General features: G+C 41.8%; 1 protein-coding gene across 1 annotated transcript in view; it reads left to right on the forward strand.

Annotated features, from left to right (window-relative positions):
- fmn2a (formin 2a) overlaps nucleotides 1–16035 on the forward strand; it is a 59659-nt gene that overhangs the window by 3173 nt on the left and 40451 nt on the right. The window contains exons 2-5 of the mRNA XM_033613128.2: nucleotides 2521–2684; nucleotides 9651–9803; nucleotides 12022–12863; nucleotides 13414–13555. Of these exons, the coding sequence (XP_033469019.2) occupies nucleotides 2521–2684; nucleotides 9651–9803; nucleotides 12022–12863; nucleotides 13414–13555 (1301 nt within the window). The remainder of the gene's footprint in view (nucleotides 1–2520; nucleotides 2685–9650; nucleotides 9804–12021; nucleotides 12864–13413; nucleotides 13556–16035) is intronic.

Here is a 16035-nt window from a genome sequence, read left to right on the forward strand (position 1 = left end):
ACCAAACAAGAGCAAACATACCCCAAAGCCTGTTGCACACTTATCAAGAGAACATGTCTCTCAACCAAGAAACTGTTGCAAAATCATTTTTAGATTGAATATGCCCGGGTGTCAGAGGAAATGACAAATGAAGAGGCAGGGTTTAAATAAAACTGACAACATCTGGCAGGTTTATAGGTTGCACCTCCCAACACTACATATCATGCATATGTATATACTATTATCTAAAGCCCATATTATAGTGAAGTGTTTGAATAAAGGAAGATGGTCTTATTATATAGGCTAATTTTACAATAGGAAAACCAAAACCAGCAATGTGTGTGTCCTTCTCTTGATACTTTCCCACTTCCTGTCTGTGGCACTCTGCTTTGCGGCTACACAAAAAGCTAAGTAGTTTCCTTTAACAGCTGGGCACTGTAGCTTCAGCAAGTGTAACAGGAGCAAACAGTGCATTTGTTGCTGTCTATTTTATGCCACAGTTTGCGTATGTGGAGATACAGCACAGAGGAATAACCTGAACTACAGTTAATACAAGCCATGTTTGTTAGTAGAGTCAATACAATGTTGGTTTTGGTCTTTCTATGGGAACTGGCAGAGAGAAAAATATAAAGTATAACCAGACCTAACATTTTATGTAGTAGCAAATCATTTTATTGACTTCTCTGCTCTCACAGAACGAACCTTAAGCAACCTATCAGGGGAAAACAAAGCAACTCTCCATTAAAATATTTCAGCTAGTCCATTTGTTCCTGTTGTTGCCGGGAATCCCCAGTGGGCCGTTCGTCTCCAATCCCGTCATTTTCAAGATTAGGTTATTATGCAATGGTATTGTGAAATGATTATGTTAATTGCCTGTTGATTTAAATTCTAGTGACTTAACAAATTATCACATTATACAAACGATCACAGCGGGAATAATAAAGTTATAATTTAAAAGTACAATAGCTCATGAAACCCACAATGAAACAGTGGGGGTTCTTTATTGAGGAGTGCGTTCAGAACAAATGACTCCTTCTAATAAAACAATGCCACTCTGTCCTCGTTTCTATTGTGGTGCCTTTCAAGAGCTCAGCTGCTCTCCACAGTCTGAGCCTGTGTGCTCATAAATCAGACGACCAAATGACAACACTGCCACCCACCCAGGGCGATGCCATCCTCTGATCCACTGGCTTAGACACAAAAACACACACACGTGCACACACAGGGCACACTTGTGGATGCTAAACCCAAGTGACAGTTTATCTGCATGGCAAAAATGAGTCATGATTTTAGAACCATTCTCATTTCGTCAGGTGAATTTATTGCAGCTAAATAATGGAGGTGCATCGTATCCAGAACATCAACATTTGGCCTATTTGGCGTTTCAGAATTATAGCACACACTGTATGCTGTCCTGTTTTATTTACAAAGGCTCACCACATAGTCACTCACTAATTCAGCACTCCATGTGACGCCGATCAGTTCAGTGAGTTTTCCAGGTCATACCAGGCCTGTAGGAGAGGGTAGAAAGACAGAGGGGAAAGAGAGCTGATTTAACTGTCAAACACGTGAGATTAAATACACAAATTCTGGATTTAGATCATCAAGTGTGAAACTTAGCCAAGCTGGTGTGTGTCCTGAAGATTGTACCTGTCCCTTGGAATTATGTCACACATTCATGAAATCAATTTCCAGCGTTAGCCGTCATTAGTGTTTGTCAAACACAACTCCAAAGGACTCATAATCAATGTCCACAGGACCATGAGTCATAGGACTTTAATTCATTCGGTGCAGTCCTCTGAATCACATGCTTTAAAAAAATATCAAGCTAGTCTCAGAGCATTAGCAACTGACCACACAGCGTGTCACGGTTGGACTATGAAGTAACACAGCTGTGTTTTGTCTCTGGGCGTCACATCCTCTGTTGATGTCACATAGTCAATACTTGTTCCAACCCTTAAAGATTACTCGTGCTCCTGCCATCCTCAAGAAACAGGATTCTTCCTTATCTCGGATACAGAGACCTGCTGAGGGATTTGGGGGATTATGGCAAATTTCACACAGCTCAAACTCACTTTTTTGTCTTACTCAGGCTCCATTACAAAAAAAGTCTTTGTTTTTTGCCTGATTACCAAAGACAAGGTTAAGGCTTTCCTAACCCCCAAAACACACATCCATGACTGTTTTAAAACCCATACCCATGTGATATTATTAGACACACTGGTAACTTGGATTTTTAATGTCATTTAACATTTGTTAATTCTTAGCACTACACAATTAACACAATCCCTCCTGTCACCCACATGTAAATGGTGTGAATATAGTTTGCATGAGTAGGTGTTTAATTATCATGTCTGAAACTGAGACATCCTTTTTCAGCTCTTTGGTCAAATTAACACACTTTCTGAACACTGTCTCTAGCTGTGATATCTAAAAATAAGAATCCAGAATCTAGATTAATTATCTTAACATCCTTCTTCAGTATAGAAAATGGAGCACTGTATTCTAAAGGCTGGTTTCATTCTTGTTTTCTGTCCTCAGGTCGCTCTCTTTTGGACTGGCTGTGCACTCATCGGGGGGATGGGTCGACAGAAGAGGAGGCGAAGGAACTGTGTCACCGAATGCTGGTCCAGGGTCTGTTGCACCCCTTCAGCGACAGCACAGCAGAGCTCCATGGTGAAGGCACTGTCTCAGCAGTCTTTAATGTAAGACCTCTCTCTTCACTGTCTGCCATCATGCTTGTTTAACAAAAATGAGCTGCTTTGCATAAGCAACCTCAGGAGATATTGTTAGTGTAAAAAAGGGTAAAATTTCATACATTACAAAGCAATAACTGGCCTAATTTTAATTTAACGTATCACATTTTAATGCATTTTAATGTTAGTATTTTTCCCATGGGCTGGAGGCCAACGTGATTTAACATGTGCACATCAGATGATATACTCCCAAGAATGCAGCGCAAAGCGATTTGCAGTCACCAACGTCAGTACAGTATACAGAGTAATGCAAAGCCTATCCAATCTGTGTTTCTATATTTATCGCTGTATTAACTCTGAATCATCTCAGAGACATTTTATTATCTAAAGAGCAGTGGTGCATATAGACAGGAGGAGCACATGAAAGTTAATTTCATGAATCTTTAATTCACCATTCCAGTAATGCTTTGCTCAGGCCTAATCTCATGCGCATCACATCCCCCTGCACAGTTCACCACAGCCACTGTCAGAGCCGTTCCCGTCAAGTTCCCCTTGTAAGCAAGGACAAATAACGTGTACAAATCATACTGATAAAAATTTATTAGAACTACACAACCTTTAATGTGTGTTCAATGTGTCTTAATGTTTAAGAGAGTAAAAGATAATAAAATTAGTCGTCTTATTTACGCACATTGAGACACTGAAACAGTTTATTATCTCTTTATCAATAACCAAAACAGCTATTGGATGGTTTGCCATGAAATATACCAACACATTCTCACTACGACCTCGTCACATATTGACATTTGGTCATAGACTTCCCACATCCACTTAAGACATGCAAGGTACCCTGGGTGTGTTGGTTGTTGACGTTCTGGGACACCGTGTCAAGTTCTGCCTGTTACATGCATTGTCTTCTTTCAAAATACAGTTCTGTTTTCATAGCAAATTTAACGTTTACATACAGTCTTGACCAAAGCAAATGTATTATGTCAGTACAGCACCGCGAATTGACGTTTTTTCCTTCAACAACAAAAACACATGGTTGGGTTTAGGCAACAAAAAACGTCTGGTTAGATTTAGGAAAAAAGAGCAGGGTTTGGCTTTAGAATCTTATTGGACACAAACACCACTCTCTCAGGTGAAAGTCAGTGTTTGTTGGACCCATCCACCACATCTCCCACCTGCCCTAATCAGGCTTTCGCCACTTTAACTTTCATCCTTGTCCCGCCACGTTTCCCCCTGACGCTGCCAGGTGCCATTAAACTATAAGAGCAACCGGCTGCATATCATGCCGATGTTAAAGGACGCCTTTTTCGTTGGTTTCTAATGCCACAAGTCACTGCCCAAGCACCGGATTTCGACGACTTCGGAGTGGGACCGGGCTCAATATGAAGACATTCAGGAGGAAACCTAAAGCCTTCCGTGATATTCTGACTTTTATTCAAGTGCCAGCCAAGCAGTAATATCCGAGGCTAAAAAAATTAACCTAATGCAGAAGTGCCAGAAACTGCAGTTCCTTGTATGGCCACTTGAGGCTGGCTCCAAAAGCGAGTCAGTCCCTAAAGACACCCATGTTAAAATGCCCAACTTTACAGCAGGAATAAATGTGTTTAATCCTAGCATAAAAAATGGTTTTGGTCTCTCTTGCTAATTTCATCATTCATGACAACTGCACAGGGGGTGAATTCTCATATCTTTCCCATTTATATTTTATCAAGAGTTAAAGTTTTGCAAAACTAAAGGTGTCGCTGCCTTAGTGACAGGCTGTCTACGAGGCATCGCTACAGTCTGTGAGTCACACCCACCACTCGCTCATCCACAACTCCACCCCCTCATCCAAATATGGTCAAATCTGTTTCCAAATAAGCAAGATGGCGACGACCAAAATGCCAAACTCAAGACTTAAGTACAGGAGTCCACAAACCAATGGGTGACGACATGGTGGCTACGTCCATTACTTTATACAGTCTATTACGTTAGCATGAGGTTGACATTTTGTATTTTTTAATATGAATATTCACGTTCCCCTGAAGATGAACTGTACTCACTTTGGTATTTCCTCTGTCACGCATCAGCAGGTCGAAATTTAAATTGTCCAATACTTGACCAAATCATGACCAAGTACCTGCATAACTAGTGACATTCAGCCTCAGTTGTACTTTGTGATTTGTGCTAATTAGCAAATGTTAGCATGCTAACACGCTAAACAAACATGGTGATCATAGTAAGCATCACCTACTAAATATTAGCAGGTTACTGTTGCCATTGTGATAATTTTAGCATGCATATTTAGCTTTGAGCACCACTGTGTCTAAATACAGGCTCACACACTCATAGACTCTTGGTTTTGATGAATACCAAAGAATGTGTACAGATGAGTTTTGCTCTCTAGCTGTAAATACACCTCCCCTGCGGATGTTTATGCATGGATGTACTGTGCATTGTACACAGACATGTGCACATTAAAGAACAGTATGCATGCCTAAACAAACAACTAAACACTCACCACAACATGCACGCTCTGAAGCTGTTTTGTTCTCTCAAATGAACTCACATCCTATTGTGTGCAGTCACTAAACAGTAGGCCGCAAATGCAGAGCACTTTCTTTTCATGTAAAACTTTGCCATATGTGCACTCATGTATACAAAGGGACAACCCCAGACACCCATACATGTTCAGGCATTTCCTTGCATGACTGGATTAATAGCAGTCCCTCTGACACTCAGTCACACACAGTAACACACACACATTTGTGCTTGCGTAGACCATCTGCTGACCATGTTATGTAACAGCTCCACGTGCCTTGGGCTCAGGCTGCTCTTCCCCAGTAAAAAGCTCACCATGTCAGGATTGCGCTCCTGCCCCCCCATCCCCCACCCAACCCTTTTTGTTGTTGTTTTTTTATGTCCTCACTCTCTGCCCACTTCATTCTGGAGCTTGGCCTGGAGTCCTGCATTATTCAGCATGATCGAGAATAACCTTTGCTGTTGCCATTCAGTGTGCAGGACTCATTGTTATTGCTTTCTATCTTACAGCTAATCTGCCTCTGAAAATAAATCATCACAGTTGTGTCTCTGCAACCTTTTCACTTAAGCCCCTTTAATATCTCAAACTTTTCTTAAGATTTGTTTTCCTTTTACAGTTAAATTCCATCTTGAAATGAATCGCCTACTGCATCACCTCCCTGTCCCCCTATCCCTTCACTTCCATCTTTATCTCTCATCTCCTATTTGTCCTCCACTTTGCTACCTAAATATGGTGTTGTATCCAATGTCATTACTTTGCTGAAGTGAACAAATGTATGAGTTTGTTTCTTGTTCTGCATACCACCTGAAATTAAATACTACACCAGCTTCACGTCCAAAAGCAAGGTTTGGGGAGGCTGAGTGTCTAAGAACATTGTATAAATCAAGTGTCATCCCTTTTACACTTGGCAAAACATTGCTGAGTGGATAAATACTAATATGTGCCGCGGACATACATCAGTCTAGCATGCTTTGTATCTTGTGTGTGCATCTCTGGCTGTAGGTCAGGTTACCCTCACCCGGCTAATGGGTTTTATTCTGAGAGAAACACTCTGGGGAGAAGGAGAAGAGATATTTATGCTCACACATGATTCACACACACATGAAGTCTTTACAGAAATTAAAGCAGATTTATGTGATCTAACGGTTTAATGATTTGCTTTACAGTACATTAAGGTGTATTAGTGTGTCACTGCATGGCATAAAGCTCAACATGCCAGTTTTCTGGGAAATGATTGCCATTAAAAGATGAAAGCAGCCAAGTATTCAAGAAAATGAAGGGTTAATCAAGGAATGGCAGACACTGTTAAGATATGACTCATATTCTCCTTTGCATTGTTCAGAGTACGCTCATTACTGGGTCCTCCGACTGAGCCTTACAGTCTTTCTGCTTGTCTGCTGTAGTGTCTGATGTTGGCTTTAGAGTCTTTAAAGGTGCTGTATGTAACTCTGGAGACATACTGACAATTTAGGTTGGTGGTTCGGTCCGACTACTGACCCAAAGCGTCAGTGTTTGACGACCTGGAAATGAGGCTCACCAATTAACCCTTCCTAACCTCGTCCCTTTTTACTCTGTGCTCCAGTAAGAGTTGAGCAGGCCTGGAGCCCATCAGAACCTCAATCAACTCCCTCCACTCCTGTTATTGTTAGATATGCTATGTGCTGGGCTTGTTTATGTTGATAGGAAAACCACATTTCGAGATGGTTAAAAGACGGACATACAGTTTATTTAGTCTTATCTTAAGTTAGCTACTATTACTGTACCAATGCTACGAGTTAGCTACTATATTGCCTAATGTCAGATCAACAATGTCAGCAGGTTTGCTTCCTCCGAATTGCTGTGGTAACATCAGGGGCGTAAATACAGACAGTGCAGGCAGTGCAGTTGCACTGGACCAGTGAAGTGGGGGTCCATAGAGAGAGTGGGCCCTCTAACAATGGTTACAGTTACATGATGGCTTCTCATTCAGAATGAAATAAATCTGAATGAAATCATTCGGAATTAAAGTTTTCCCAGGTAGTTTACATGGGAAATATTCATTCCAAATGAGGGTTTACACGGGAGATCAGTTCAATCGCCTTTATTCAAGTCTGCGCAAGGTTTGGGGGAGGGAAGGTTTCTGATTGGATAGGGGGCGGGGCGGATGTTACGTGGTTACATTTACCGAAGAAAACACTGTAGTCCTTGCTCCGGATAACAAGATGCTTGACGACGCCGTTCTTAGTGCCTTTTTCGGGCTTGTTTTGCTTATATTCTTGAAGCAGCAGTACGACAACAACTTTGTTCTGCTAATGCTTCGTCTGTTGAGGAGGAGAAGGGAGACAGAAGACCGTGCTGTAGCGAATGGAAACCGGTGAGTGCAACGAGTCCGACTGCTCTATCTCAACCCGTTGCTTTGCAGCCCGTTGCTATGCGTGCTATATACGTCATCGCGCCAGAAGGGCAAGGAAATGAGCATGCGCAGAAAGACCGGAATGAACTTAAAGAGGAATGAGTGTATACATGCACACAAAATTCTTTCATTCGGAATGACAAACGGAATAAACCACCCTCTTTAATCAGATTTAATTTTCAGTCGGAATGACTGTTTACATGACCACTTTTAATCGGAATGGCCTTTCATTCCGAATGAAAGTGGAATTAAACTGTCCACGTAAACGTACTGAATGTGTTGGGTGGAGAATGGGCCCTTATGAGCAACTGCCACCTTGAAAACATGCCTGTTTTCAAAGAAGAACTCATTAAATTCATTAAATAAAAAACAGCTCCATTTGCTGTATATGCCATCCCCATCATGTTATATTTTCTTTTTTTGTAAAATAGTCAATAGCATCTTTAACAAATTTTGCTACATACAGATATGCAATGGGTAATATGTATGTTGATGCTATCCAATGTCAAATCTCTGATCATGTGACGAGAAAATGTGTGCACTAACTTTCTTGCACCACTGGGTAACATGGAAGATATTCGGAAAAAGACAGAAAGGTTGGTGACATGAATTATCCTTAGCCACAAAAGATCAAATTTATTTACATTTTCTTTGCAAGTCTGTGTGTCACCCCAAAGTAACTAGTGTAACTTTCTACAGTAAAAACACTAACGTTAGGTCAGCACCATGGTCTGTATTCAGTAATAAATACATAGACTACTTTACTAATCCATAGATGGGGAAAAGGGGACTCCTACCCAGCCGTGCAGGGGCAATGTTGACTGATCGTCTCATCATCCTCAGCTCTACTCCTGTTTTTCGTTGAGACTGGAAACCTGAATGTGCGTCACTTTGCCTCAATCATAAAAGTTAACATCATGAATACATCCAGTCATCGCATACTGTAGTCCTTGCCGTCAGCTCTCTGATAAACACTGCAGCACTTGGCTAAGTGTAACTGGCATCACCACATTTCTTTTTGCAACAGTAACTAATGGGGGCGGGACTCAGGATTGGTCAATTAACAACAATCTTTCTCCAGAAAAGAGAGAGATGACTAGTTGCTCCGTATAATCAAACATAGATCAAAACCTTGCGTCAATGGGAAATGGAGGTCAATGGTGTCATTTCCGTCCTCATTTTCTATATTTTTGGAGTGCCTGGATGCCTTCCTGTGTAATGTTTCTCTAGAGTTACATGCAGCACTTTCAATATTTGAAATAATATGAATACAAATGTGCTAATTCTCAAGTTATAATTAGCTGCTTATTTAAGGTGATTATGAGGGTACTAATTGTGAAACGGGCCTTACTGCACATTGAAAGGATTAAGCAGTTTTCACCTGAACCTTATTGCAACGATTAAAATAACAAGCAGTTCAATTTGTCCAAATGTTCAAGTGGACCATTTAAAGAAAAAGGGAGAGAGGAAGAAATACAGAAATAATTCTTACGATGTGTTCTTGGGCTCAGTTTTTATTATCTTTTAGCAGATCATTCACTAATGTCAAGAGGAGATGTCACGTTTCATGATGTATTTGTTTAAAACAAAAACAAATACAGACTGGAGAGTTAACTTTGAAAGCCAGAAATACATCTCAGCCCTCCAGCAGTCATCGATTATTGCACCTTTAACTTGAGTAAAAGACATGATGCTTTGAGACAATAAACAAGAGGCTGAGGATTTGCTTTCAGTGCCTCAGTTTTTTGGACTGCACGCTACATTGGCAATACAAATTGGAAAAAAAAGACGTTTATGGTTGTAGCACTGCTTATTATCTTCAAGTGTTTCCACACTTGAAGCATGCAAACAGAGCCACCACTGACTCATATCCCCGGTGGATGTTGTTAACATTTAATTACGGTGCATCCCACCATGTGTTCACACTGTATGTCACATACAGGAGGCACAAATCCTCTGGTGGGAGCAAGTCGTTTTAAGCACAAACACCTGACCTTGGATCTGATCTCATTTACAGTACATGCACTTGCTTTGTTTTCTGAACTGTGTGCAGGAGGAGCAGCTGTACACCTGGGTGTCTGTAGGTCTGCCAGTGTCTTCTCACCTGTGGGAACTCTATGGGGGACGAGCCACAGGCAGGGAGCAGAGCTTGAGGTCCCCGTTGAATCAGTCATCAGCCAAAACAGCGGGAGTGCTACACTCTCAGGTTGGTTACTTCCTCTCATCATTTATAAATATTTTACAGCATGATTGCCCTGTCTGCTCTCTGTGCATAATGCTGGCTTTGATTTATGGTGGAGTCTTTTGTTTTACTACCACCATCAGAGAGCATCGTCCTGCTTCAAACCTCTTGCATAAATACAGTTTAATAGATGAGCAAATATTGTTTATGGTTTTGTTTTTATTTTTGAGAGCGTTTGTATACCTCTAGCCCTCTACTGAAATGAAAACACGTAGATGAAAATTACCTCTTGCAAATTAGAACATAATATTCAAAACTGTTATCTTTACAAAACCAAATTATGTGTTAAAATACATCTGATAAATACATCTCTCCGCAAGACCCTCTTACTGAAATTCATAGCATGCAGTGTTACTACTACTACTACTGGTACTTGATTTAGCCTTTAAAAAAATTACCATTTATGCAGAGAAAATAATGCATCTTTCTGGGTATACCAAATTAGGTTAAGGGTTTTGCATACTGTACAGAACACCCAGTGGATGATGCTGAATTCCTAGATGTTCTTCCTCCTCCTACTCCTTAAATTAGTACTTTATCATTTTACAATGTTTATGCCAAGTACATGGAATTCTATAAAATGGTTTTGACAAAAAATATGTTTTAGAATTTTGAAAGTTTGAGTGAGGACAGAAGAAGGGACATTGAGACATGCATATCTTGAAATACAATCCATTTTGTCCATAGAGCATGGATGGATTACTGAACTGGCCTACTGGGCGCAAACCCAGGAGCCCACAGTGTCAGGGCCCGTGCTGGCTTTCACCTGCAAAATGAACCAGAGACAAGTTACCATATACTAATCAGGAAGTGACTGAAATTGACTGCAAAAGACCACAAAGATGCAAATGAACTGCAAAGAGATAAATTAATTACAAAAAAGGGAAAAACAACCACAGAGACACAAAATGATTACAAAGAGAGGCAAATCCACCACAAAGTCTGTATGTCTTGTTTGAGAGGTCGTGGGGCCCTTTGCATATCCGTGCCCAGGGGCCCATTGTCTCATAATCCATCCATGCTATACATCAGGCCTATTCACTTGGCTGGCCACAACTGGCCCAGAAGCAACCTCCGAGTGGTCCAGCATACATGAATCTGATATATAGTGTCTGGAAGTAGCAAACGAGTGAGCCATCTTGCTTCCTTCTCATCACTGTTGAGTTAAACATGCGCAGTACTGATAGGGCAGGAGGTATGTATTGGTATAACGACACCACTAGTCATGTTTCACAAATAAACATTTCCTTCCCTGATGCAAAAATGAAACCATAAACATTGATTTTTCTAATTTATTTTTCTTGCAACCTTGATATGCATCTGTTTAAAATGTATCGTTACCAAAATCTAAAAAAAGATTTTGAATAGGCTGCTGAAAATGTCTGACCCATCTACATTCCCTGGATTTAAAATCCAGCCCAACTGAATTTGTAATTGAGCACCCATGCTATACACGATCATCTGGCAGTAAAGGATGCAGCTGTTAAGGTTTTTATTTGATTCATATTTGATCTTAATTTGAAATTTAAAACAGCATGACCCTGTAACCTGTCAAAGTGTTGAGGAATACACAAAACCTCAGTCTCAAAGCTCAAAAGTTCAATGCCTTAGCTGTAAATCCTTCTTTGTCCACCAGAGGTCAGGCTTGTCTTGAAAGACTTGTTGGATCTTCACTGTGAGACTCCCTGTTCCCCACAGGAGTTAATAAATTAGGAAGGCCATACTGACTGAGCATTCTCCTTAACATTCAGCGATGTGACCACAACTGGGGAATGTGTACTAGCAGACACAGACCCTCCCCATGTGAGGCCCAACGAGACTCACTGTCTCTGGGGTCAAATCTCTCGGTATCCCCTCATCCCTGCTCTAACCAGCCTGGAGCCAGAGGTCTGACGGAGTCTAGACATAATGGACTTTCTTGACCCTTCTTTAGCTCACAACTCTGTCACTAAGCTCCCTCAGTTGTGGGTGTTTTACTGTTTATAAAGCGTAATTTATTGAATGATAATATGGCCAAGATTTAACAGTAAGTTTTATGTCTGCTTTTCAACATGAGAGTAGACTGTGTGCTGTTAAAATAGGTTTCATGTAGGAAAAGCACAGACTCATGGGTTTTATTTTCTTCCATTTCCATATGTTTAAAGTTTAAATCTTTTTTGTTGTTATTGTTGTTCACTGACAGGCAGAATCCAGCAGGTTGAAGTCAGGTCAGTCGTCCTCAGAGGATGAAAGCAGTCTCATCCCTCAGCTGGAGAGGACCATCGATGACCTGCGGATTAAGATTGCTGTGTTGCAGGGCCAGCAGGCCTCCTTGGCAAAGGGCAGCGGGGATAATGTGGGAGCTCTGGCCGCAGCCCACCACAAGGCCTCACAGATGATAGGAGGAAGATTGGGGAAGATGAGCCAGGAGGTGTCTGTCCAGACCTCACCTGTGGAGGAGGGCTTTAAGTTTGACGTGCCTTTCAGCGGAGGATCAGGCAGCGTGTCGTCTTCTGTTTCATCCTCCGTCCCCAAATCTACAGAGAGCTTTGTCTGCACGTGCCAGCAGAGGCAACAGAGCAGTGCTCATCCTCCTCCACCTCCCCCTCCTATCTCTGGAGGTATGCCCCCACCTCCACCACCACCACCACCACCTCCACCTTTACCAGGGGGTGTCGCTCCTCCTCCACCACCACCTCCCCCGCCCTTACCCGGGCTTGGACCTTGTCCACCGCCACCTCCCCCTCCTCCTCCTCCTCCTCCACCACCAGGATTTGGACCACCACCGCCACCTCCTCCCCCTCCTGGTTTCGGACCTCCACCCCCACCTCCTCCACCGCCGGGTATGGGCCCTCCTCCTCCACCCCCTCCACCAGGAATGGGCCCCCCTCCACCACCGCCACCCCCAGGCTTTGGGCCTCCACCACCGCCCGGCCCCATGCCCTCCATGATGGTCCAGGAAGCTGCCCCTGCCAAGGCTGTGATAGAGCCCCCCAAGCCAATGAAGCCACTCTACTGGACACGCATACAGCTGAATGCTAAAAAGTAAGGACACGCTGTATGGAGGAAAGATAGATATGGATCATTTGCACAAAGGTATTCTCTGAACAGTAGAGATTTCAGAGGAAGCTTGTCCACTTAAGATAAAGATCGGCCACGTGCTGTGACGGCAATAGAGATGCTAACCTTGTGGAAAATGAAAGTGATGCAGTCCAGGCTTTGTGGTCAGCAGTGAATTGAGTTGGACCGTGTTTTCTTTCCTTAATAAGGCTTGGAAAATTGTAGCTGAATAAATGTCTAGAAATAGACTACTTGATTTACTTGCAAGTGAGGAACTTGATGCTGAAATCTAAATGCAATTTGCTGGCTGATGGATTTGACAAGTGTATTACTTTTGGATGTTTACCCTGCAAAAGATGACAAATGAGTCCTCGTAAAGCAGCAGAAGACAATCAAGAAATGTCAGAAATGTCTTTTGTGGTGAAATAACACATATTACACTATCAAAGTGGAGTTTGCTGAACTTTTTCAAACAATTTATGGCAGATTAAAGCTCACTAACTGTAAATAATCCCTCTTTTTTTTGTATCTTTAGGTCCACTGGCCCTCTGGTGTGGGAGACAATCACGGAACCAAGTGTGGACTTTGAAGAATTTGTGGATCTGTTTGCCAAAAGTGCTGTTAAGGAAAAGAAAAAGCCAATTTCGGACACGATCAGCAAGTCCAAGGCCAAGCAGGTACATTAACCTATGTTTTATTGAGTATGTTCCTTCCTGTTTGTCTCCATATACAGTAAACATACAGTGCTTTTTTCTGTGTGTGTTTTTGTATCCCCCTGAGTCACCAAATATGGCTTCTCTTCAGGGCTTTTCCCATCTTCGCTCTCACTCCTCTGATGCCCCGTTCCTTTCCATTTCTCCTCACTGTCGCTCTCTGAGTTGCTTTGAGTGACAGGAGGAACTGCTACAGCCAGACAGTTATTATGTGGTGTGAGCTCTGGCTCCCACCCGACTCCCCCGTGACCATCCAGTGGCACCGAGCCAATGTCTCGCGTGCGGTGAGGAAACCTCACGACGGTGATGACTGTTGAGCGAGAGGGAGGGGAGGGGAGGGAAGGAAAAAAGGAGGGAGGGAGAAGCCTGGGAGCTGTATGTCGTGATGTGGTTCCTCCCATTGTGCTTTCTCTATGACTTAGTTTAATAGTCAGACTGTTTGCCTCCCCAATGCCCTTTATGCCACTCCATCAATCTGCAAGTCAAACATTTGATCTACGATTTAAAGCTGCTCTATTCCAGATTTTTATGTTAATGTACTATTTGCCCAAGTGATGCATCTAAATCACAAATAATGTTGCACAGGGGAGAGTCATTCCACCTCCCTAATTGAGACCCAGTAGAGTCACCCGGCAGTTGTTGCTGAGATGATATGTTGGTCTCAGGCGTGAATGTTGGTGGGAAATCTTCGTAGTTTATGGGAAGTGATGAATTGAAACTCAACACCAATATAATTTTATTGTCCATTGGGCCAGTTGTGACGATCCTCCAGCTTTCATATATGCTTCTTAAAAGAGTTTTTTATTTTTGTAAGCTGGAACATTAAGGATTTACCGGTTTAATCTTTAATTATTAGATTGTTTGGTTTTTTTTTGTTTTTTTTTCATATAAAATCTGAATCCCCAAAGCAACTACAGTAGTAACTACTACTACTAAGTACCGTGTTAATGTCCACAATTAAGTTTGTCCCAAAGAAATTAACCAAAAAAATATATCTGAGACCCGTTGATCCCAGGCCTCTATGTGTTTAATATTTCAACGTATCCTCATACAACAGTTTGTATGATATCTTACAAATTAGAGCCTCTACCAGTAAGGCTAGGTTAAGGAAAAAAATTGTGGTTGGACAATGTGACAATGTGATGTTACGCATGTAATATAGAAAATTGATGCACACCAAGATTTGGAGAGAAGTGCTGATCACTGGCAGTCAACTTGAAAGTGGGAAGTGTTGCAAACTCTGGCTCCATATGTATTTCTCTTTAAAATAACTCAATGTTGACTCTTGGTTTTACACGGGACACAAACATCGGTCTCCATCGCCAAAGTCCTGTGTTTGTTTGACCCATCCATCCACCCCCACCACCTTCCTACGTGGATGTGTCGCTCATTTACTACATTACCTTATTCTGCCTCGTTTCCACTAACTTATGTGTACGGAGATGAGTCAGCCAAAACATCTATTCATATGGGAATCTCTGTGATATCCAATGCGCATGTGAAACTCCCCTCTGTAATATTTCAGTCCAGAATTTGCCTCGAGTGCATTTAAAAAAAAAAAGAACTTTAGTGGTGGATTTCGGAGAGACCAAACAGGTCATTTCCTACAAGTCAATTGCCTATTTTCATTGTCAAGTTAGTTCGTATGTTTAAATAGAAGTTGTTTGTCTAATCTGAACACATTGTGAATCTCAGTAATGTCATTCTGCTAAAGTATGATTGTACAATATAAACAGTCAGATTGCCCTTATGACTCCTTCAGCCATTCATACTTCTTTTTAATGAAACTTTTCACAAAACATGCTACGTACCTGGCAGGCTAACATCTTTATTTATTTGTTGCCATGCAAAAATGGTCCTGTTTTCATCCTGGCAATGTTCCAAGCGCATATTCCAAACTACTGAATGGCGAAAAACAAAATTAGCCTCTCCCCCCATGGCTACAGGTAGTTTCTATCAGGTTTTTATCCATCTGTAAAGAAATGCACTTCCTTGCGTTGGACACTAGAGGCATCATCCGTGTATTTACAGATCTACAGACACCAGTCACATAGGCTACGTAAGTGGAAACGAGGTGTTCCTCCTTTGCTCCTGTCATATGAAGGATGACAGCCTGCAGCACCTAAGTCACATGCCTCCTGACTCATGGTTACGTGGGTTATATACGAATTACAGTGTATTACTTTTTGTAGGTATAGATACAAACAGTAAATGAGAACAGCCTGATTGTTTGAATCTGTTTATTGGTTTACTTGAGTGTGAAACCTTTTGCAACGCTCAGAATTCGGGAAAAGTCCCGTATCCCTTGTGCATCAACCATGAGCATGTTTTTATAAGGACTACACACATACCAGAAAGTAACTTGGCAACTGCAAATTAAAGCCCCTATGTATGGCACAGGAGAGAGAAAAACTCACCTTGCGGCTTTAATCCAATAGAGCGCA

Source organism: Epinephelus lanceolatus, chromosome 17 (assembly GCF_041903045.1).
Source record: "Epinephelus lanceolatus isolate andai-2023 chromosome 17, ASM4190304v1, whole genome shotgun sequence".
In the NCBI taxonomy this organism is placed as follows: domain Eukaryota; kingdom Metazoa; phylum Chordata; class Actinopteri; order Perciformes; family Serranidae; genus Epinephelus; species Epinephelus lanceolatus.